Source organism: Trichosurus vulpecula, chromosome 6, assembly GCF_011100635.1.
Source record: "Trichosurus vulpecula isolate mTriVul1 chromosome 6, mTriVul1.pri, whole genome shotgun sequence".
NCBI classification, from domain to species: Eukaryota; Metazoa; Chordata; class Mammalia; order Diprotodontia; family Phalangeridae; genus Trichosurus; species Trichosurus vulpecula.
Genome location: NC_050578.1, coordinates 255,619,016 through 255,644,356, shown reverse-complemented (window position 1 = coordinate 255,644,356; position 25,341 = coordinate 255,619,016). Strand labels below are relative to the sequence as shown.

Sequence of the window (25,341 nt, the reverse complement as noted above, 5' to 3'; positions counted from 1 at the left end):
AACTTGTTCAGTTATCCCCTTAATTTCCAATTTTTTGCCACCACAAAAAGAGCTACTATAAATATTTATGTACATGTGGGACCTTTTCCCTTTTTTATGATCTCTTTGGGATACGGACCTAGTAGTGGTATTACTGGAACAAAGGGTATGCAGTTTGATGGCCCTTTGGGCATAGTTCCATTGCTTTCCAAAATGGTTGGATCAGTTGACAACTCCACCAAAGATGCATTAGTGTTCCAATTTTCCCACATCTTTTCTAACATTTATCATTTTCCTTTTCTGTAATATTAGCCAGTCTGATAGGTGTGAGGTGGTACCTCAGAGTTGTTTTAATTTGTATTTCTCTAATCAATAGTGATTTAGATCATTTTCATATGACTACTGATAGCTTTAATTTCTTCATCTGAAAACTGCCTGTTTATATCCTTTGACCATTTATCAATTGGGGAATGACTCGTATTCTTATAAATTTGATTCAGTTCTCTATATATTTGAGAAACAAGACCTTTATCAGAAACACTGGCTGTAAAAATTGTTTCCCACCTTTCTGCTTTCCTTCTAATCTTGAATGCATTCATTTTGTTTTTGCAAAAACTATGTAATTTAATGTAATCAAAATTATCCATTTTGCATTTCATAATATTCTCTATCTCTTATAAAATCACCCTTTATATCTAAATTATGTACCTATTTGACCTTATATTCATATACTGTGTGAGATGTTGGTCTATGCCTAGTTTCTGCCATACTATTTTCCACTGTGTCTTATGTACCTTATCTATTCCACTGATTCACCATTCTATTTCTTAGCCAATACCAAATAGTTTTGATGACTGCTGCTTTATAATATAGTTTTAAACCTGGTATGACTAGGCCATCTTCCTTTTGCATTTTTGCATTAATTTCCTTGATATTCTTGACCTTTTGTTCTTCCAGATGAATTTTGTTATTATTTTCTCCAGCTCTATAAAATATTTTTTGCAGTTTGATTGGTATGGCACTGAATAAATAAATTAATTTAGGTAGAATTGTCATTTTTATTGTATTAGCTCGGCCTAACCATGAGCAGTTGATATTTTTCCAATTGTTTAGATCTGACTTTATTTGTGTAAAAAGTGTTTTATAATTGTGTTCATACAGTTCCTGGGTTTATCTTGGCAGATAGACTCCCAAATATCTTATATTGTCTATAGTTATTTTGAATTTATCTTTCTATCTCTTGCCACTGTTAACTTGTTTTTTAAAGGTTTGATAACTATATTTCAACATATTTGTTGTTATATATTTAAAAAAAAACATTATTTTGAGAAAAGGTCCATAGGCTGGCCAACAGCTAGGTCACTAATGCAGTGGATAGACTACAAGGCCAGAGTCAAGAAGACTCATTCATCTTCCTGAGTTCAAATCTAGCCTCAGACATTTACTAGCTGTGTGACCTTGGGCAAGTCATTTCACCCAGTTTGCCTCCATTTCTTCATCTGTAAAATGAGCTAAAGAATGAAATGGCAAACCACTCCAGTATATTTGCCAAGAAAACCCCAAAATGAGGTCACAAAGAGTCAGACATGACTGAAATGTTTGAACAACAACAAAAAAGAATATTCAGTCTAGATTGCTCCTAAGGTCTGTTCCAGTTATAGTTCTGTGACCATGGGGACCAGAGAGGTTAAATAACTTAGGATAAGTAGATGATAGATTTAGAACTGGACTGGCCCTTACAGGAATCTAGGCGAAATTGCTCATTATGCAATGAGAAATCTGAAGTGAAGTGAGAGGTTAAATGACTTGTCCAAGGTCACACAGCTTGTGAATTTCTGAGGCAGGATGTGAGAACAGCTTTTCCTGGTTCCAGGTCCAGTGCCCCATTGACTATACCATGCCAAGGGCAGCATATTGAGGTGGTGATGGATCAAGGAGCAGAATCCTGCCTCTCTTGAGTTTCATTTCGATGTCTTTGCCTCCAAACATATCACTAATATATCTACTTAGCAAAGGATAGGGGTAAGAAGAACCATAGTGAGTATTTAGTAAGACATCTTTCCTGGCCTCAAGGGGCTCTTGGCCCAATTCAGGAGACAAACTATAGATATGCATGAAAGATGGCTGAAGTTGGATGTGCTCAGAGCCCAACAAATGGCTGGCAGAGACAATATTCCAGGGAGGAAAGACACCTTGGTCAGTGGAAGAGTCAGTCAGCCAATAAGCACTTAGGAGAGGGATACGAAGTGGGATCAGCAGGATGGGCAAGATTTGAGCAAAGATGGAGGAGGAAGACATCCCGTATGAGGTGAATGGACTTGGGGATTAATGACATGAGGGAAAATGAATATATTGAGATGGAGAAAAGTGAGGAATGCAACAGGCTTTCCCAATTCCAATCCTCCATGGCCACCAAAATTAGATACTAATTAATTAATCAACAAACATTTATTAAGCACCTACTTTGTGCCAGACACTGTCCTGAAACTAGTCTCATAATGTGACCCCTTCCAACTCTAAATCTATGATCTCACGTTCCTTGTCTACTCAAATCTTCAATGGCTGCCCATTGCCAGGTGAGCAAAGTTCATGGTCTGTCTCTTGGCACTCAAGATTCTCCACAATCTGGCACCTCATACCTTTCCCACCTCACTTCAAATCACTTCCCTCTCTGTACTCCATGCTCCAGCCAAGCTGAACCACTATATTCTTTTGTTTTTGTAAATTATAGACCACTATAGGAATATGGGCTATTGCTCCTTGTAGATAGAAAGTATTTTCCAGGCACATAGAATGAGACAGGTAGAAAGGATTTCACATGGTTCCTAGTCCAACCTGTACCTGAAACAAGAATTCTCTCTCTAACATCCCTGACAAGTAGTTTCCCTGCCTGTGCTTAGAGGCCTCCACCAAGGGGAAAGCCACTACCACCAGAGGCAGCCCAGTCTGCTTTGGGATAGCTCTGATTGCTAGGAAGTGTTTCCTTACAGCCAGTGAAAATCTACTGTCTAAAATCTTCCACCCACTGCTTTTACTTCTACCCACAAGGACCAAGTAGAATAAAGCTAATCCGCCTTTCAAGTGAAGCTCTTCAAATTCTTGAAGGTGGCCCTAGACCTCTGCTGCCCCTTTTTCCCCAATAAATCTTGTTTTCCTCAGAGTAAAATGTCAGTTTCTTATGATCTATGGCCCTCCATCATTCTGATTGCCATCCTCTGGGCAGTCTCTAATTTATCAACTGTCCTTCTGACAATAGGACATGAAGGAATTCTTCTTGCCTCTCTGGAATAAAGCCAGCATGTACCCAAGTCTCTGGCACTGCATGATAAAGAGAGGAGAAATTAGTCCAGCTGAGGAAGATCAGAACTGAGCCATGAATTCATCCAAAGAACTCCTTGTCTCACCATCTAGTTGTGAAGAAAAGGCTTTGTGAAACCAATTAATATACAACATGACTGTGGATTATTATTGGAGTTTCAAAGTTGGAAGGGACCTTAAAACCTAGAAACTCAGAACTGGAATATAAAACTCATATAAAAGAATATGAGAACCTTTAAAGGCAGAGCTAGAAGGGACCCTAGAACATAAAACATAGAACATTAGAGCTGGAATAAACCTTAGAATATAGAATTTAGGATGCCAGAGTTGGGACAGACTTTAGATATTAGAATAGGAAGTATTCAAACTGAAAGGGCCCTTAGAACAGAAAATGATGGCTTTGGAAAGAGCAATTCTTTTCTGATATCTCGTGTCTGGGAAGGCTTCATGAAGGAGGCAGGGCTTGAAGGAGGGGAAGGACTTCAAGTGGTGAAAATAGTAGGGGGAACCTCTAAAAGTATTTGTGAATTTCTAGCAGGAAGACATGGCTCGATGTAAGAGAAAACATACCAACACTTACAGGTGTCTAAAAATAAGATAGGTTGCCTTATGAGGTAGTGAGTTCCCCATCACTGGAAGCAGAGGTTATATGACCTGAACCAGGTCCAAGGCTAGGTCTCTATTCATTATGCTATACTTCTCCATTTCCATCATATAAAAGGAAGAGGAAGAAAAGGAGGAGGAAAGGGAGAAAGAGAAAGAGGAGGAAGCAACACAGGAAGATGTTTGTGGCTTAATGCATTGCCCTGACTGGCATCACTTACATGATCAAAGAGAACCCAGACTAGGAGAGGGCAATGCTTAAACTCAATGGAATTTAATCCAACAAATTAAGTTCACATGCCACTGACCCCATCTAATTTTGACTTGGTCCCCTGAGAACCTTGGTGTTCTAAGTGGTCAGAATGGCCCAAGCTGGCAGGTGTAGATGAATGCATTGTCCCACACTGGGAAGGCTTTACCGTATGAAAACAGTTCCCATCCCCAGCCTATCCCAAGCTTCCCTAAAGGATGCATAAGGAATAGGAGATGCCCAAGTCCAGAAGATATACTACCCATTCCTAGTCCCCATTTGCTCCTCTCTACAGGGGATGGCTGTCTAGATTTGAGGCAGACACCCAAGGAAAGGACACCCTTCTCCTAGAGCTGGGTCCTTTCCAGTTGGGACCACATTGAGAAAAGAGTCCTCCACTGGTAGCCTCCCTGACAAAGCAGGGTTTGCGACTAGATCCAGTATGAAACTTTTTGAAGGTTCTAGATTCAGGAGGGAAAGGATTGGAGTTTGCAAAGCAATAGGGTTGTGAAAGGATGAGCATTTTCCCAAAGCAGACCAGGTTAACCCTAGCCATGGAACTGACTATTGTATTAGCCCCACCAATCAATCCACTATGAGTCAGCATTCACTGAGCTGCTAGAGCTTAGAATATTAGTCTTGGGAGGGGCTTTAGAACATAGAATGTCAGACCTAGGAAGGACCCTTAGATCATCCACCATCAAAGCTATGAAGGACCTTATATCAATGTACATCAGAGTATGAGGTACCTTAGAACACAGAATGTTAGAACTGGAAGGAACCTTAGAACCTTAATAAATAGAATGTTTTTGCCTTCTTTTGTATTCCCAGTGGTTAGCACACTGCTGGCACATTAATAGATGCTTTAGAAAAGTTTGTTGACTCGACTCAACTTGACCTTAGAGCATAGAACACAGAATGTTAGAGAATGAAGAAACTTCAGAACAGAGTATTGGATACCAGAATCAGAAGGACCCTCAGAGATTGCCTAGTGACTCCAACCTTTTTAATTTGTATATAGGCTCTGAGAGAGAAAGGGACTTTTTAAAGGTCTCATAGCTAGAGGCAGAGCCTATTCTAGAACTCTCGATGCCTCCCCTCCCTTTTTTCTGAGACTAGATCTCCATGTCTCCTCCAGGCTAATGCTGGCTCCCTCCTATTGGTGATCAGCACAGAAGCTTTGACCTGGACAGGTTTGCCCCTCTTGAGGCAGTCTGGTGGTCCTCTGATTCTGGGGGCTTATCACTTTGCTGTCAGACACTGGATTGACATTAACTCGAGAGCAGCTCAGAATCCTCAAACCCAAGTGATCCACCAACTTCAGCCTCCCTCTGTCCCAGCAGCAGAGAGTATAGGCATGCAACACCCCCATCCCCCCCCACACACGTGCCCCTGGATCTAATGCCCCCTTTAACAAGTTGTGTTGCTTTTGTTTATTAAACCACAGTCATTTCAAAATAGCCTCTCTTCCCGGGGAAGCTTCCCTTGTAGAAATAGAATACAGTATATATTTTTATACAAATAGGAACAGGAGGGCAAAGCCTTGCTAATCTAACAGGACACGCAACTTAGTTGCCCTCCTCTCTACCTAGAGGGGAGAAATGTGTTTCACTATCTGACCTTCCAGGACCAAAGCTGATTATCCATTAAGCCTGAAGTCAGATGCCTTTTAGGCAATAATTAGGCAATATTTCCATTTATACTGTTGCAGTTGCCACATACATGGTTCTCCTGGCTCTACTTTCTTCCCTTTGCATCAGTTCATAGAAGTCTTCCCAGGTTTCTCCAAACTCTTCATATTCATCAATAACCCTCCGTTACATTTACATGCTACAGTTTGTCCAGCCACTTACCACTCTGTTTCTAGTATTTTGCTCCCACAAAAAGCGCTGTAAGGAAAATTTTGGTATCCATGGGGTGTTCACTTCTCTTTTTAAGCTCCCAGGGTACGTGTCTAACAATGGAATCGCCTGGGTCTAAAGCTAATACTCTTTTCACTATGTAATAGTGGGTACAAAACACCGTACTTGGTATGGAGCATGAGAGGGAGAGAAGGAGGTGGAGGAGGGGGGAAGGAAAGAGAAGGCGCGATCTCTGCCCTCCAGGTGTTTACAATCGCTCAGGATCTCCCTAGAGGACTGACATCCTTAGCCTGGGGCGGGGTCTGTGCTTATTTATTGGGACTGAAGTGTCTCCTAGTGGCCAGTCTGGGTAACTGCAACCTTGGAGTTTGCTCTCTAGCTCGTTATATAACCTGACAATAGACCTTGGAAATCCATCCGTCCACAAATCAGCAAGAACTGATTAAGCACCCACTGTGTGCCAGGTAATGAGAAGAACGAAGCTTTCCTAATCTGCCCCCAGCACCTGTTCCTCCCTCCCTATCTCCTCTGCTCCCCCTCCCCATTCTTGATTATTTCTGCCGTCCATTGGTCTACTGGGTTCCATATTCCCAAGTTGACTTGTCTTTGGTGGAGGTGGTAATGGTGGTGGTAGTGGTGGAAACTGAGGCACTAGACAGTAAAGTTTTGCGGGGGGGGGGGGGGAGGGCGCGCTATGCTGTAATCTGTGTATCTGCCCCATCATCTAGCACAAGGTATGCACATTCTAGGGGCGGGGTGGGTAACAAATGTTGAACGAGTGATACAGTTTTTAAATCCTCCGGTGGATCAGAATCATGTGCTTTTTTAAAAAATTTTTAGAGAACTGCGCTTCATTTGTATTCCCCAGTTCCCTGCTTCCGTTCCTCCCCTCATTAACTCTTTGAGTTGGAGAGGCTAAGCAATTTCCCCGGTCATTTAGCCAGAAGTTATCTTTCAGTGTTTTCCTCCTTGTCCTGCTGCTGAGCTCACAGAGTTCCCTGCCCCCTCCCCCCACCTCTGCCTGCCTCCACCGCACATCTGACCATATCTGGCTCTTATTGGGGATGAGGCACTCCGGGGTTCAAAGCCCAGCTCTGAACTCTGCCCAGCTTTGTTATCCATGAGCCCCTGGGCTCCTTAGGTCTAGAACTGGAAAGGACCTCAGAAGCTGTCTAATTCAAACCCATGGTTTAACCCATGGGGAAACTGAGATACAAAGCAATGGTCACACAGGTCATAAGTGGCAGAACCAGGATTGGAAATCCAAGGTCCTGCGACTCTCCATAAGTTCAGAGCTCTCGCCATTGCTCTACACTAACTATGGGGCAGGTCTCTGAGGGAGGCCCCCATCTGAGGCCCCTAAATACTTCATGAAGTGGGTCCCCAGGCTAGGCTTTGGCAGGAGCTGGAGTTTTTGAGCTGCAGCTGTGGTAGCAAGAGCAGCAGCTGAAGCTACAGGAGACATCCCTCTACCTCCCCTATCCCAAGCCCTGAGTCCAGAGCCCTCTGAGGCTTGGGTGAGACAGAAGTGGACTTGGTTAGCACCTTTTAAATAGCATAAATGTGCAGTAAGATTGCCTATTTCAATCCCTTAGATCATTACTTCGTCTCAAAGCTCCAAGTCCTTCAGCTCTGAGTCAGGCGCATGTGGTTGGACAGAAGCAGAAAGATCAACCTTGTTCCTATTCCTGTTACATACATGTTGTTTCATCCGATGACCTTGTGAGAAACACACAGGGACTCTGACATGCATGTGAATTCAACTAGGCATAGGATTACACATCATAGACTTAGACATGAAAAGGACCTTAGAGGTCTGATCCCTCCTCATTTGAAGAAACTGAGGCCCAGAAAGGTTGATTTGCCCAAGGTCACACAGCTGGTAAGTATCAGAGCCAATTCTCAGCTACAGGTATGCTTGATTCCAAGTCCATCACTACAAGGAACCCCTCCCCCTCCAGACACAGGCAAATAACTCAGACCCCACCTTAATGGCTTATTGATTCTACATAGATGGCATTTAACAATCTTTGAGTTTTTTTAATGAAACAAATATTTAAAGCCACAGACTCTCCATATGAAAGAAGGAATACTCTTGAGCACAGTGAGGGACTAGCTGCATTCATATGCCACCTTCTATGTGCCAGGTACTTTGAAAAAAATATTATCTCAAGAGATCTTTACAACAACCCTTAGAAGTAGGTGATATTATTATCATCCTCATTTACAGTTGAGGAAGTTGAGGCAAAGAGAGGTTAAGTGACTTGCCCAGGGTCATACAGCTAATAAGCATCTAAAGTTGAATTTGAACTCAGGACTTCCTGTCTAGCATTCTATCTGCTGCACCACCAGCTAGCTGCCTCATGCTGTTGTTTCAGTTGGGTCCAACTCTCTGTGACCCCATTTGGGGTTTTCTTGGCGGAGATACTGAAGTGCTTTGCCATTTCCTTCTCCAGCTCATTTTACAGATAAGGAAATTGAGGCAAACAAAGTTACATGACACAGATAGTAAGTGTCTGAGTTCACATTTGAACTCAGGAAGGTGAGTCCTCCTGACAGCAGGCCTGGAGCTCAATCTATTGAACTACCAGCTGCCTCACATGCAGAGCTGATTCTGGGAGTAGCAATCACATCAGGTGGTATCACAGAAGGGGGTGTGTGTAAAGAAAGGCAAGAACTACTCAGTTAGGTGGTGCCTCATTATCATCATCACTGCTGGTTTTCATTTCCTGCCTCTGACCCTTATTAATGAGATAAATGTAAAGCACTTCACAAATCTGAAAGTACTGAATAAACATTAGCTATTGTCAGTTGTAGGCTGCTGCTGCTGCTGTTACTACTACTACTGCTACTACTACTACTACTACTACTACTACTACTACTACTACTACTACTACTACTACCACCAGCACCATTTCAGCTACTGCTGCTACTGCTTACTACTACTATATGTGTGACCCTGGACACATCACATCTCTTATGTAAGCCTCAGTTCCCCCATCTGTAAAATAAGGAGACTGGACCATCTGCCTCTAAGATTCCTTCTGGCTCTCCGCTAGAAGCCAGTGAAAGCCAGCCCTCCTTGTCCTTCTCACATTCAACTTCATCTTATACTTACTACATGTGGGGGAGGGGGGTGACAAGGTGGAAAGAGTGGGAGTCAGTGGACCTACGTATAAGACCTTTTCTTTCTTCAATCTCTTTGGGGTACAGACCTAAAAATTCTACTTTTGGAACAAATTAAATGATACTCAAACTATGTGACTTCTGGGATTTAAAAAATCTGAGTCTGCCTTATGTCAGTCTAGTCCTTTCCCCTCTTCATCTCCTTCTCTGTTGCATTGGTTGAAGGAAATGGGGCTATTTAGCCTGGAGAATGGAAGGGGAGTGGGGAGGAGCAGACTTCATTACTGTATTCAAATACTTGAAAGGTCATCTTATGGAGGAGGAATTAGACTTATTGGGACCTACTATGTGCTATAAGACCTACTATGTGCCAGTAAATCTCAGAGAATAAGTTTTTAAAGAGGAGAATGTATGTTGTATATATGTGTGTGTATGTATATATATGCATGTGTGTGTGTGTGTGTGTGTGTATACTTGGAAATATTAATCTGCTTCATTAACATTTTATCCAACACTTTTTTTTAGTCTAGACCAGGGCTGTCCAACCTTAGATTTTTCTTGAAACAATAGACAATATGTTTTAATTTGCCATTTTAGTGAGAGCTCTGCAGTAGCTCAGCTTCATTTACAGTGTTTGCAGTGTTTGCCAATTTACGAGGTGTGAATACTCATACCAAAAATTCAACATAGCTTGTCTGAGATGGCGCCAGCATGCCCCTGTATGTATGCATGTATGTATCTATGTATGTGTGTTTGTACCTATGTGTATGTACATGTATGTCTCCAGTGCTTCAGACAGAGTAGTCATTTAATAATTGTTTGATGAAGGAATCTGAAGAAGTTTCTAACCAATCTGAGCCTTGTGAAAGTGAACCAGGCTGCCTCATGAGTTGGTGAGCTTCCTGTCAGCAGAAGTGTTTAAGGAAAGGGGAGATGACTGCTTGTCAAGATTGCTGGAGAGTCAGTCACTAAGCATTTATTAAATGCCTATTGTGTGCCAGGCACTGTGCTAAGTGCTGGAAGGAGCCATGCTTCAGGCAGGTGTTGGACTGTATAAGCTCTAAGGTTCCAGCTCTGAGTTCCTATGTTGTGATAATTAGGGATTTTTAAGCTGGGGTCCAGGAAGTTGCTTTTTAAAATATATTGAAAACTGTCTTTGAATATATGTAATATAACAGGACTTTTCGGTCGTATGTATTTTACTTTATGCATTTTTAGAATGTTGTTCTAGCCCTCAGCACAGCTCTGGGCATACAATAGGTGCTTAATGAATTCCTGTTGACTTAATAAATGCCTGTTCTAAGAAAGGGTTCATGGGCTTCCCCAGGCTGCCTAAGGGTCCCTTACACACACACACACACACACACACACACACACACACACACACACACACACTTCATAGTCCTTGCTTTTAGAGGGAGTGCAGGATAATAGGAAGAGCTAGGGAAAGATCTAGAATCAGACCTGGGATCTTAGCCCTAGGTTAGAGCCTAACAGAGTAACCCTAGAAAGCGGCTGAAATTCCAAAGACTCCGGCAGATGCAATTCTTCCAGGAGGAAGAAAATGAGGATTTTTCTAAGAGATTTGGAGTTTTAGAAGACAAGGAAGGAAGATGAAAGGAAAGGCAGGCAAGAAAGAATGGATCCCACAGTGGGACCTCGTCCTCTAAGTGCACCATCAGGAGCTCTGACCTCAGGATGTGGTCATTAGTAGATTAGTCATTAGTCATTAGTGATGCTGTCAGAAGCACTGAAGCTCATAATGAGCTGAGGCTGGAGAAGAACGCTAAGGAAACAAAAAAAGTTCATTTTTAGAAGGGAAAAGAAGGGTGATCAAAGAAGAACGAGGACCCCTGCTCAGTCAACAGGTTAATGATGATGGATGAAGGCAGAAATACTCAACTCTTGTTACGTTTCTCTTTCCTCTGCCAAGAAGAATGATCTTTGGAATAGAAAGGAACCAACTGATTGATCAACCAGCACCTCTTAATCACATACTAGATGCCAGGTACTCTGGGAGGTGCCAGAGCTATAAATGAAACCATGACCACCACAATAATGATAATAGTAACAACCCCAACAGTTCCTACTCTCTAAGGGGCTCCATTTCATGAAGGGAGACAAGTATAGGGATGTATATCAAAGAATAAATGAGTGTAGTTAAAATGAAACCACGCCATCCCATTTTAGCCTTGATACCTTAACTCTAGGTAAGAATATGTCTCAATCATTAAATCATTTATAGGCCTTAGATGAAAGAAGGAAGGATAGAAGCATTTATTAAGGCACGGTGTTAAGTGCTTTATGAATATCTCCTTTGAACCTTACAGCCACCCCAGGAAGTAGATGCATCTTACAGTTAAAGAAACTGAGGCAGAGAGATGTTAAGTGACTTGTCCAGGGTCACACAGCTAGTAAAAGTCTGAGGCCAGATTTGAACTCAGGAAAATGAGTTTCTCTGACCCTAGGCCAGGCACTCTATCCACTGCAGTGCCACCTAGCTGCCCCTTATTAATTACAAATCTCCAAACTCATAGGATTCAACCATACACTGTGATATGTATCAGCAGCATCAAACAACATAGAAAATGCCAGTGAACATAAACAGTGACTTGTTAAGTCATGTTTCAGTTGTGTCTGACTCTTTGTGACCTCATTGGGGATTTTCTTGGTAAGGATACTAGAGATTTTCCATTTCCTTCTCCAGCTCATTTTATAGATAGGGAAACTGAGGCAGACAAGGTTAAGTGACTTGCCTAGGTTCACACAGCTAATAAATATCTGAGGCTGGATTTGAACTCAAGAAGATGAGTCTTCCTGACTCCAGGCCCAGCACTCTATCCACTGCAGAGCCACCTAACTGCCTACCCTGCCCTCCTCCCCAAATAGTGACTCACAGGTATAATAATCCATTTGATTCCCTTCCCTTCCCTTCCTTTCCTCTCGCTACCTGCCTCTACACTAGCTAGAGAGGGACAGAAAGGGAGGTGTGATCAGGAGTTCCCACAGCATATAGACCCAGGGAGGCTGGGAACAAAGACCTGTCCTCTGCTTGCTCTCACCAAACAGCTGGCAGTTTGACCCAATTTGGTCCTGGTCCCTCTCCTGGGTTTCCTATCCTCCCTCCTTCTGGCTGGCTCCAGGCCACCCCTGACATATGCCTGCCATTGATCCGCTCTCATCTTCCTGCTTCCATGCACACTCCCCCAAAAGATTTTCGTTCGTACTTCACATTTCCCTGCTTTTGTTCACAGAGGGCAGTGCACCTGTCCCAAGATCCTTGCTTTGATAGGACAAGTACAGCACTGAGGTGGCCACTTCTTCCTGACCCCATATATCTCCCCCCCACCAAAAAAAAATCCTGGGTGAATGTCTCTTCAAGGCCCAAGGACACTGGAAACCTGGGAACTCAGGGAAAATGTGTGTCTGCCCACACATTCCAACCCCCCAACTTTCTATGACTTTTAGTCTTTCAAAGTCCATGATCCCTGGAATGGCCTTCTGCATCTTCTTGGTTCTCAGAAAAATGCAACTATACTATAGTCTTTGTTCTTGGGTCCCTTCCAGCTCTAATATTCTATGTTCTATAACATTCTATGTTCTACATCCTCCAGATAGAACATTCTATGACTGTAAAATTTGCGTTCTCTCAGTTCCTGGCTCCATCCAGAAGCACTATATTGCCTCTAGAGATCGGCCCATCCTAAGGCTGACTCCAGAAGATGCTGGCTACTGTATTTGTAGATTTTGCTTAGAGGCCTACATGGTCTGACTGACAAATCAGGGTCTCCTCCCAGGAGGAGAAATATGGTGCTGCCCCCAGCCCATTAAGACCTTCCTCAGTTTCATTTCTGGGGTCTGTTGCATATTCATTTTGAGTGACATTGGGTGGTTTTCTCCCCCTTAAGAGCAGTTTTTTAAAAATAAAATGATTCGTGCCCAGAGAAGATAAATATCTTTGCTGAAAGCTCCCAGCCAGCTTGCCAGCTGCAATCTGCATTGTGCTGTCTATGAAGCTCAGGCTTGGCAGACCCATCTGCATCTGTGTGTGTCTGTGTGTGGGTGCGTTGGTGTGCGTGCGCACGCGCACACACATGCTGTGCAGCTGCTGCATCCCAAAGGGACCTGCCCATCCAGGCAGCTCTCAAACCAACTCCTGGTCCCTTGTCCACCATCTTTAGCTCTTCTTAGCTCCAGTCTCCTTTTTCTGAGGGGAGCATTAAGCCAATGACCACATTTCTGTGTATCTAGTGGTAATTTGTGATGAGAGGTTACCTTGTTTGTCTGTCCTGTGGCTCTATGATCCTCTTTCAGTAAAGTATGGAATCCCATTGCCAGTAGTAAAGATGGGCTGTCCTGAGCCCTCTTCACTCATCTGTATTTAGAAGCCAATTCCCTGCCTGGCCCAGTGGGTGCCAAACTTGCCTAATCAGTTGCGTGCTCAATAATCCATCACTGTGTAATATCAGGCAAGTCCCCTTCTTTAAGCCTCAGTCTTTTCAACTGGAACAAGGGCATGATAATATTTGCTCCACTTTCTTCACAGGGTTATTGAATGGGACATGTTTTATAAATCTGAAAGTTCTGTATAGAAATGGGGGCTGCGACTTCTCAGTTTCTAAATGTTTACATCTTTCTGGCTAAATGTACCCAAAGACTGGGGCTGGTGAAGCAAAAACAGAGACCTGGGATCAGAGGACATGAGTTTGAGTCCTAGTTCTATAGCTCGCTAACCACATGACATGAGGCAGGCCACTTCCTTCTCTGAACTTCAGTGGCCCCGTCTCTAAAATGGAGATAGTAATATTTTTACATCACAGGGTTGTTGGGGGGGGATCAAATGAGATAGTGAATATAAAGTGCTTTTAAGCCTCAAAGCCTTATATAAAATCAGCTCTAAAATGGGGATGATAACAGCAGAAATGGGGCAACTAAGAAGTGCAGTGGATAGAATGTCCAGCCTGGAGTCAGGAAGACTCTTTGCCCTGAGTTCAAATTCAGTCTCAGACATTTACTAGCTGTGTGACCCTGGGCAAGTCACGTAACCCCAATTGCCTCCAAAGAAAGAAAAAACCAAATTGAGAGGGCCTTGATTCTCTACCTTGTTACCATGCCCCTGGCATCTTACTCTTTGGATACTGGACAGGATGATTCTCAAGTGTCTTCGAGCCCTGAATTCAATGTGTATGGGACTACTCCAAAGAGCTTGAAAACAGACCCATAACTAAAGCATCATGACTCCGGTGTTGTCTCAGGGCAGCCCCGTTTAGAGAGCGCAATGATTTATTTTAGCACATGAGCTCCTGGAGTCAGACTTTTGGAATAAATTCCCTCTCCCCCTCTACTGAATTGGTCTTGATTCATCCTTGTAATTTTTTTTCATATTTATGAGTTACAAAGTTTATTTGAGGGAGAATTCATGTTGCTTGCTCCAGACATGATTCTCCCCCCAGCACATCAGAGTCTCCTAATCATGTTTCTTTTCAATTATCCCCTGAAGTTTTGAGGCTTCTTTGAACATTACAGGTCCAATGGGTTTGCCAGCCAAGATCAGAACTGAGAAATTACCACAGTGGCTGCAGGGGTAACTATGTGACTTTGGCCACAGGGCCACGGCATCCTGTTTTCTATGATTCTATGTTTAAAGGGACTCAGGGCTTGGTCCCAAAGACAACAGGACTGTTATGAACAGACGTTACGTGAAAAGATAGAAAGTGGGAGCAGCATAGCAGTAGGGAATGTTGTGGGGAGAATCAGAGTGGCAGATTGAAAACAATGTTGGGCTTAGACTCAAGAATCCTGACTCTTCAATTTAGTTGCCTTAGGTGAATCTCTTAACCTCTCTGAGGCTCAGTTTCTCCATCTGTAGAATGGAGATAGGAATGATTGCTCTACCTGCCACACAAAGCTTTTGTGAGGCAAACGTTCAATCATTCATTTGATAAGCTTTTAAAAATTTATTTGTTTTAATTAGTAAAATCCATTTTCTCTCCCTCCCAACCCATCCCGCTGGAAAAAAGATAAAAAAAGAAAAACAAAATCTTTCAACCACCATTTTAAAGTAACTGTTACATACCAGACACTGAAAATATAAAGACAAAAAAAGAAACAGTTCCTGCCCTTGAGGAGTTTATACTCAATCTAGAGAAACAGACTTTATACATTTGAGTAAATAGGAAATAGATACAAAGTAAACACTTGGAAAACATTAAAGGCAGCCATTATTCTAAAGTGGCCACCTCTGTGGATGGGTGTTCAATGTATCCTCATTATCAATCTGGGGCTCTGGAGTGGCAAAGGAGGTTATGAGACTAGCAGAAGACCCAGGTCACCAGTCACTTCTCATTTCACCTCCCAGAGGCTCAGTCCCTCCTCTGTAAGATGAAGAAGGGTTGGATTGGATGAATTCTAAGGTCTCTCCCAGCTGTACATCTCTAATCCTGTGATCCATCTGTAAAATGAGGGAGTCAGGCTAGGTGATTTCTCATGTTCCAGTTCTTAAAATCCCTGGCTGGAACCATGCCCTGCTTGATGGGGATGGCTATGGGCCAGCGTCCACCAGCTGTGTCCAAATGAAGCCAGATGTGACAGACTGTCAATTAGCCCTGGGAAAATGCACAGGGAGTCTGTCAACCCAGCACTGTCAATGGGAAGATCGTCAATTTACACCTGAGTATCCCTGGCTGGCAGAGGAAACAGGGAATGGGCACTGTTTTCAATCAGGAAACATGACCCACTGCAAGGAAAACAAACATATCTTTCTGTCTGATAATGGGCAAGACTTGGGAGAGACATGAGATCGCCATGTGGGTCCACTCAGCAGTTGTTAATCTCTGCCCAGGGACAGGGTACATGCAGCTGGTTCTGGGGTGGGGCAGAAAGTAAGCACTGGGCTTTCTCACCATCATCCCACCAAAAAATTTTTTTAAATGGCCACAGTGAGGCAGGCAGGAAGTGAGGAGGAATCCTAAGCATACTGAAATGCTGCCCATTGCCAAAGTCCTGGCTGAAGTAAAAATATCATTGCTCTTGGTGCCTCAGTTTAACTGCCTGAAAACAGAGACAGTATCCACAGGTCAGCCCCTCAGAGAAGTGTTAGGGAAGTAAGGACCTGGTCCCAAAGATCCAGAGACTAAAGGAGATCAGGGACTAGAGACCATGGACGTTCATGGCATGGGCTACTCTGATCATAGAACCATGGATGTGAGCTGGAAGGGTCCTCAGAAGTCACCTAGTTCAACACTTTCCATTTTCCCAATAAGGAAACTGAGACACAGAGAGGGGAAATGTCTTTCCCAAGGTCACAGAACTAGGATTTGAAACCAGATCCTCTGGATTCAAATACAACAATCTTTGCACTGTACAACAAAGCTCATAGGGAAGGGCCATGGAGGTAACATACCTACAGCCTCATGGTATGGGAAGTTACTTCTTCTCTGTCCTCCTTTCCCTCTCAATCTTCACATGATTGGAGCCATGCCTCAGTTTTCATATTCAAGAGTGACTGGCCTGGGTGGCCATGGGCAAATCACTGGATTTCTCTGAGCCTCAGTTTCTCCACCTGAAAAGTGGACAGTACCATTGGCTGTAGTTATCTCTCAAGTTTGTTGTGCATAAAGTCATTCTTCAACCTAAAAGTCCTGGAGAAAACCATAATGTTATTATCATGATTGGCTTTTTGGCTACCTGCTTAATTGTCTGTATCTTTATTTTCTTCCTTTTCTACCTCTCTGCCTGCTCCCTCAGCCAAAGAAAGTTCCTTGGGAGAAACTGAGATAGCACCCAACTCTGATGCGGTGGGGATGGACAGCAACTACCTCGGCGTGAAGGAGGCTGGGGTAAAGGGTTCCCAGGACAGGGCCGGCACAGATCTACCCAGCCCCATGGAGAAGGCCGACTCAGAAAGCAACAAAGGGAAAAAGCGACGGAACCGTACAACTTTCACTAGCTACCAGCTGGAGGAGCTGGAGAAGGTTTTCCAGAAGACCCACTACCCAGATGTGTATGCCCGAGAGCAGCTGGCCATGAGGACGGACCTCACAGAGGCTCGGGTGCAGGTCAGTCTGGTGTGGGGTCAAGGAAGGGAGGGATGACAATCTGAGAGGCTCTCTCAGGCCCAGAATTCAAGCCAGGTCAAGAGGTCAATCAGGTACACCTGATTTGGGCAATTCGAGGGAGGAGAGAAGAAGGCAGCATCCTTGCCTTTGAGGGCCTCACACTGATGGGTTAGACTGGAAAAAACATTTTTAAAAATCAAGGAACACAAACATCACAGAATCTCAGAGTGGGAAGGGGCTATCTTGGTCCAACTCATACCCAAACAAGAATCCCCATGAATCCCCCACTAGAACATTCCCTACAAATAGTCAGCCATTCACTGCTTAGAGATTTCCCAGGAAGGGTAACGCCTCCCCCAACTGAGATAAAAAGTTCTAATTCTTAGGAGATTGTCCTTTACATGAAGCCCAGATCTTCTCTGCAACCTCCCAGCAGAAACAGTTGTCACCTTTTAAGAAGAGGAGGACATGTAGGATGTGTTTTAAAAGCTTGGCATAGTGGATCCTGGATTCAACTCCTACCCTACATCTTGGCTGTGAGACCCCAAGTAAATCCCCTAACTTCTCAGTGCCCTGGATAATTCTCTGAAACCATAAATTACAGAAAAGGGGCCAAGCTGCCATGGTAGAAGGAGCTTCCTTCAATGAATTCAACAGGTCTAGTTCATGTCCCTTCAATTAAAAAGATACATTTTCAAAGCCCTGTTTATCTAAGATGGTAAAGTCTTACCCTTGAAAACCTTACCTTCATCATTTTATTGCATTCACTCTTCATATTGACTCTATGTGTTAGAGCAGGAAATATTGTCTCCATTTGACAGATGGGAATATGGAGGACAAATGATTGCCCAAGGTTACCCAGTTGACTGGTGGCTGAGTCCAAACTAGCTCTCCTAAACCAATGATCTTCCCATTATCCCTGGTGTCTTTAATCAACCACCACCTCTTTTTGCTGAATAAAGACACCCAGCTAAGCCACAAAGCAGGAAGTGGAGGGAGCTGAATAATGTAACGTAACAAAGTGAACATTTATGAAACTCCTACTGTGTGCTTAGCCCTGAGGAATGTGTTTAGATAAAATACAGCTTCTGCCCTCATTGCATTTCTTGTATAGTAAGAGGATAGGGAGTTAAAAAAAACACAGCGTTATGTGAGAGCTGATGGAGAAGGTTGTTACCAACTGGAGGGAATCAGGGAAAGCTTCCTGTAGGAGGTAGCATTCAACTCAGGATTTAAAGAATAGATGAGGATACACAAGGCAGGGGGAGCCAAGCAATGACACAGGTGATTGGGACAGACAACAAGCAAATGCGATTAGAGCACAGAGTGTGTGAGGGGAAGAATGTGAGATAAGACAAGACTGGCCCCAGACGATGAATGGCCTTGAATGCCACAAAAAGAAATCTGAACTTGACTCAGTAGACGAGGCAGAGGTGAGGCCAAAGCAAGGTTCTAAAATGAAGAAGGTACGTGTATTGGTGGAAAAGAAGGCTGAGGGAAATACTAAGCAGGAGGAACAGTTCATGCCTGTAATGAGGAGACATCAGTTCAATAAGCATTTGTTAAGCACCTACTATGGGCCAGGTGCTATCCTGGGACCCAAGGACCGCAATGAAAACCAACTCTGCCCTCAAGGAGCTTCCATTCCACTAATATTATAACACGGGAGTGTGGTGGAGAGGAAAGATCACTGCGCTAGAAGTCAAGAGACCCGAGCCCCAAACCAGATTGTGCCTTCAATAAAGGAACAAATGAGTCAATGAATGGGTGAATGCACAAATGAAGGAATCACTTACTATGTGCCAAGCACCATGCTAAACGCTGGGGATACAAATCCAGAAGCCATGGCGGGGCCCCTGGTATCAAGGTGCTTACATTCTAACAGAGGAAGAGGAGAGGAAAGACCAGGAAAGTTACTCCCTGAGTGATCCAGGGGACATCACTTCACATTTGTACCTGTTTCCTCATCAGCTTGTGCTTGCATGTATCTATGTGAATGTGAATATGTGTATGTAGGTCTGTATACACACATAACATCTATATTATACATACGTGTGCATAACAAATACACACATGCACACATACATGCTACTTCCAAGTTATAAGGCAGGAAGTGAAAGCCTTTCTCTGCCTGGAGAGAAGAGCATACTGGAGGACCAGATGACTTCCACCCCATGCAGCCTAGGGACTCTCCTGCTGGGGACCCTGGGTGCCTGGAGCCAAGCTGAGGAGAACAGAGATGGAGTAGGAGGGGTGGACTTTTCCTAGGAGGGAGCCTGACATTTGGCTGGGCTCCAGGTGCTGGAGGGGCCTCTTCTGTGCCTGTCTAGAATTCCAATCTCTGCAGCTGGTGTCTGAAGACAGTAAGGCCTCCCCATCCCTGGCCCACCCCACCCTGGCCCCAGATGGGCTGTGGTTGGTTAGTGTGAGCTTTGCCAAGGCAGTTGGTTCCTTGCGTGGCTCAGCCCCCCAGAGAGGCCTGTGTTGAGTAGGCCTATGCTTGGGGCTGGGGTTCAGAGGCGTGGTGGTCCCGAAGCTCAGGATTTGAGAACTTCAGCAGCTTCAGGACGCTAGCACTGATGAAGACCAGGCACTTAGAATTCTTCAGATCCTGGATTCTAGAATAGAGACCTTGGGGAATCCACACAATTCCAAAGCCTGAGGACTTGGGAATGTGGCTGGGGAAAAGGAGAGGATCTGAAAGCCAGGGATTTGAGTTTCAGGGTGGTGTGGATGGGGGAGTGAGGAGTAGGGACAGGGAGCTAGACTTTGTAGATTTTGGAAGCCACAGGATGGAAAGCCTGTCAGGTTCTAGGGCTCAGGAATGCAGACTCTAATCAGTCAGTCAGTCAGTCAATGAGGATTTGTTAAGGGCTTACTATGTGCCAGATACTCCTTCCCTAGGGGAGATCTGCCCCACCCCTAATTCCACCCCTACATCCTGGTTGGACTGTAAACTGAGATTGGATTTAGAACCATAGAATGTCAAGAGTTCAAAGGGACCTTAGAACAGTCTGAGCTGGGAATGACCTTAGAACATAGAAAGTCAGAGCTGGATGGAAGCTTTGAACATAGAATATAAGAGCCAGGGGGGAACTTAAGACATAGGACAGAATGGAGGAGCTGGATGGGACCCCAGAACAGTCATCCATGAGCTCTCTCTGTCTCTCTCTGTCTCTCTGTCTCTGTCTCTCTCTTTGTCTCTCTCACCTACTCCTGCCTTTTTCTCCTTGCACACTCATTTAACATTGGTGGAGCTCACTTGGAGGGACCCTCCTCCCTTCCCTTCCCACAGATATCTTTATCTGCATTAACCCCATTCATCCTCCTTAACCAGCATACTAATAGCCTTCTCCCTCACACCTGTCTTGCTTATTCCTCACCTCCACTTTACCTCCTCTTCTCACCTCACCCCCTTAACTCCTCTCTTCCCCTAACCACTTGTCTCTCCTCCTCCCTCCTCCTTCTCCTCCTCCTCCTTCCTCCTCCTTCCTCCTCCTCCTTCCTCCTCCTTCCTCTTCCTCCTTCCTCTTCCTCCTTCCTCTTCCTCCTTCCTCTTCCTCCTTCCTCTTCCTCCTTCCTCTTCCTCCTTCCTCTTCCTCCTTCCTCTTCCTCATCCTCCCTAGAGAAGCAACATGCCCCTATCACCTTCTGCCCCACACATCTAAACAACCCTCCTTTCTCAAGGCAGTTCCTAGGCTAAGATGTTCATGTGTCAGGGAACCCCAGCCCCCTCCCAGGCACCAGCCATTCCCAATTCACCCCCACGAGGGACCTGAGACTTGAGCAAGTGGGAAAGGAAGCTTTAGAGGCTGCTTAGCGTTTTCCTCCTTGTCTCTTTCTTCTAAACAGGAAAAAAAGCAGCAATATATCTTGATGCCTCTCATCCCCCTCCTCATGTAGCCCCCCCTTGCCTTCCCTCAGCTTCCCCCACATAAAACCCTGGGAGGCTGAGGCAGGAGGGGCGGAAAGACTGAGCTAAGCCTGCAGGAAATTAAACATGAAATGAAAACAAGCTTTGGCTCTTCCCTCTCTCATCCTGCCCTCCACCCCCCCCCCATTCCAGGCCACTGATAAAACAGGATCCAGTTTCATTGGGAGATGAAGCCTGGCTCTGTGCTCTGGGCCCTTAGGGATGAGAGGCAGGCTGGGGCATCAGCCTGGGATGTTCATTGGCAGGAAGAGGCAGGGGACAGGACAGTATGGCACCGAGGCCCAAGGGAAACTCGGGGAGCAGAGTCAGGGGAAGCCCAGGGGAGAAGGAGCCATGGGAGGACATGATGACTGCTTCTTAAAGAAGAGAGTCACATGTGTTTTGCTTGGTCCCAGAGGGCAAGGCTATGAACAATGGAGAAAAGTTACAAAGAGGCATATTTAGACTAGATATTGGGGAAAAACTTCCTGACTCTTAGGGTTATTTCCTGGAAGTCTTTAAACAAAAGGTGGATGACCCATTGCCAGATATGTTGCAGTGGGGTATGGATTAGGCTAGATCACCCACCACTGAGGTCCCTTCCTACCCTGAGACTCTGTGACTAATGTTCTAACCCTAGCTCTGCCTCTCACTAGCCAGCCATACAACCTTGGACACATTCCCTGATCTCACCGGGCTGCTGCAAGGATCAAGTGAGCTGGATGATGGAGGCAATGCATGTCTGACTAGAATCCCCATTTCACAGATGATGTCTTTGAATGTGCTCTGCTTCTCTTGGCCTACCAAACCCCTCTGCCCCTTTCCTCTATTTCATCCTTCCTGGCTTTGTTTTCTCTGGCAGTGTCTCCCCTAATCCAAAGGAACCTTTTTAATCAGCTCCCAGTTAGAGGTGAAAAACCATTCCTGTACTTGATGCTGCCTCTTCCCACTTTCTCCTGCCCCGCCCCAGCTCCCTCCAACCCCAGGGCACAATCAGAGTCATAGAGTTTCAGGGCTGGCAGAGATCTCTGACACCACAGAAGTCACAGGATTCATCTCGTCCAACCCCCTCCTTTCACTGATGACCTAAACCAAGTCCAGAAGGAGGATGTGACCTACCCCAAATCACAGGGATCATAAGTAGCTGAGCACATATTTTAAAAGCAAGTCTCCTGACTCCATATTCGGAGTTCTTTCCACTACAACAAGCTGCCTTATTTAGAACAGCCCCAACTTCAGTTATGAACTCCCTCTACAACAGTCAGAAACAAGCCTCTGCTTGAAGACTTCCCATGACAGGGAGCTCCCTCCCTCCCAAGGCAACTCATCCCATTGTTGGATAGATCTAACTGTTGGGCCATCCAGCGAGCGTCTTTGTCCCTGGAACTGCTATCCATTGGTTTTAGTTTTCCTTGCCACCGCTAGCCAATGTGATGATGACAATGATGTCCAATGATGACATCATCACCACCACCACCATCATCATCGTCATCACCACCACCACCACCACCACCATCATCATCATCAATGACAACATAGCATGTCTGTGTCAGAACCTGAAGACATGCAAACCATTCTACATATATCTTTTAATTTCATCTCCACGTCTTTTGGCAGTAATGGCTATTATTACTTCCATTTAACAGGTGAGGAAACTGAGTCTGAGTGAGGTTAAATGATTTGCCCAAAGTTACAGAGCTATTAAGTGTCTGCAGCATAATTTGAGCTCAGGTCTTCCTGAGTCCAAGTCCAGAGCTCCTACCTATTGTGCCACATCTCAAAAGGATTAAGGAATTAAAAGCTAAACAGAGCACTGGGTGGGGCCCTCAGACCCTGTCCTTAGAGACCCTATCTCTACCCCACTCCCCACATGTACTTCTATCCTCAGGTCTGGTTCCAGAACCGACGGGCGAAATGGAGGAAGCGGGAGAGGTTTGGGCAGATACAGCAGGTTCGCACCCACTTCTCTACAGCCTATGAGCTGCCCCTCCTTACCAGAGCTGAGAACTATGCCCAGGTGAGTGCTCCACCCCAATCCCAGTCCAGCCCCAGCCCATGCTAAGATTGGGTATCGAGTGTTGGAGAGTGAGGACCAAGGTCTTGTCATCATTTCTCCCTGACCCCTGACCCATCATTTGCCATCTTTTGGAACAAAGAACTCATGAGCGCCGCTCCTTCCATTATGATAAGTTCTTTGAGATCCTGCCTCCAAGAGCACGGAGAAGAATGGAATGTTGGGGTTATTGGGGGAGGGAGTGGTGGTCTAGGAAGTTTATGCTCATCCCAAAAGAGATGCCATGCCAGGGAACTCTGTGACAGCTGGCTTGCTGTCTCCTCTCTGTGCCTACAGAGCTTTGGGGGATCTAGGGGACAGAACTTGGCTGGGCCTTAGGGAAACAAAGATTTATCTCCCCATTTTCCCTTTTTCTGATTTTGTCACCTTCTGGGTGAGCAGCCTGACTCTTGGCCATCTCACAGAGGAAGCCCCTCTTTCTGGCCTCCTCTCTGCCCCACCAAGCTGTAGTTCTGCTTTGTCTGAAGTGCCTGGCCTCCAATGTCTGTACAGGCTAAGGGATAGTGGGCTTCCCATCCCCAGGAGGCCTCCTAGAGAACTTGGTTCTCAGGGAGGGGGGGGCCTGAAACCTGGGAGCTTCTGGGAAGCCTGGCCCTCCAACCTGGCCTACATTTTCCAAAGCCCCCAGGCTCCCAACCCAGATGCTGGGCCTGCTTTCTGCAGAACTGGGAGGTCAACAAAGTTTGACTTTGGTGCTTCTCAGCCCCCTGCTCTGGGCCCCTTCCCCCTTCCTGGCCCCAGCCTTTCTTTAGATGCCTCTCCTATATCCCATTCCCTATTCCTATTTTCAGAAGACATTGGTCTCAGCTGGTTGTCAGCTAATAAAATCTTAGTGACCTTAGATGCCATCCCCTCCTGCCTCTCTCTTAATACAGAAATGCCCTCAACAACATCCACAACAGATATTTGAATGACACCAGTGATGCAGACCAGTGCCTTTTTAGACCCTGATTCTGTGATGCTACCTGCCTTCATATATCTGCCATCCCATAAAGACCCAAAGATAGCTCTCTCTCTCTCTCTCTCTCTCTGTCTCTCTCTCTCTCTCTCTCTCTCTCTCTCCCTCTCTCTCTCTCTCTCTCTTCCCCCCCCCCCCGCCCCCCTCTCTCCCTCTCCCTCTGCCTCCCCTCCCTCTGAGGTGGGGAAGATGTTCCAGTATCCTTCAAATGGTACCCCTCCATTTACCATCACATAAAGGCCCCCTTGGCTGGTTCTCTAGGAGCCAGCCTGTGATTTCTCTACTTGCCTCTTCCTAGATCCAAAACCCATCTTGGATTGGTAACAATGGAGCAGCTTCGCCTGTCCCAGCCTGCGTGGTCCCCTGTGATCCGGTGCCCACCTGCATGTCTCCTCATGCCCATCCCCCTGGTGCCAGTGCTGGCGTCTCTGACTTCCTGAGTGTCTCCGGAGCCAGCAGCCATGTGGGCCAGACACACATGGGCAGTCTGTTTGGGGCCACGGGCCTCAGCCCTGGCCTCAACGCTTATGAGCTCAACAGTGAACCTGACCGGAAGACCTCCAGCATCGCGGCCCTGAGGATGAAGGCCAAAGAGCACAGTGCTGCCATTTCTTGGGCCACATGACAGGGCCCCTCATACTTTCCCCCTACCCCCTTCCCCTGCCTCGGGGCATTGGCCAAGCCCCTGGTCCCCAGGCCAACTGCCAATTGGACTCTCCTCATTGCCCAAGGCCCTGGGAGCCAGGGTAGTTTCAGGAAGATGGGAGAGCACTTTTAGCTGCCCAAGGTCTGGGCTGATTGAGTCCTCATGGACTTCCTGATGGGCAAGGGAACAGGCCTGGCCTCTCCTCACTCTGAGGCTCTTGTCCCACCCACTCTGGGTAAAAAGGCAGTAGAAAAAGTCCTGTTGTCAAGTTCTGAAGCTTTTCGTCCATTGGAAATGGAGACCATCTCTCCACAGTCTGAGCCCCAATTCCCTCCAACAAGATTCCCGTCCAGATAGGGCCTGACCCAGGAGTGGAGCCCATCCCTCTTTGTGATCTATCTCTTCCCCTAGCATGAATGCCTTTTTCTAGAATCTTCTAGTGGAATGGTCACTATGCACCAATGAGACATTTCCCACCCACTCCTCCACCTCCCCTTCTCTCCCTGATCTAACACAAGTGCCTGCCTCTGAAACCCAGGGCTACCCTGCTTCTCT

The 25,341-nt window shown here is 45.5% G+C and overlaps 1 protein-coding gene across 1 annotated transcript in view; it reads left to right on the top strand.

Annotated features, from left to right (window-relative positions):
* ALX4 (ALX homeobox 4) overlaps positions 1 to 24,765 on the top strand; it is a 58,256-nt gene extending 33,491 nt beyond the window's left edge. Inside the window, exons 2-4 of the mRNA XM_036765593.1 lie at positions 16,885 to 17,195; positions 22,997 to 23,125; positions 24,439 to 24,765. Coding sequence (XP_036621488.1) covers positions 16,885 to 17,195; positions 22,997 to 23,125; positions 24,439 to 24,765 — 767 coding nt within the window. The remainder of the gene's footprint in view (positions 1 to 16,884; positions 17,196 to 22,996; positions 23,126 to 24,438) is intronic.
* The last annotated feature ends 576 nt before the right edge of the window (positions 24,766 to 25,341 follow it).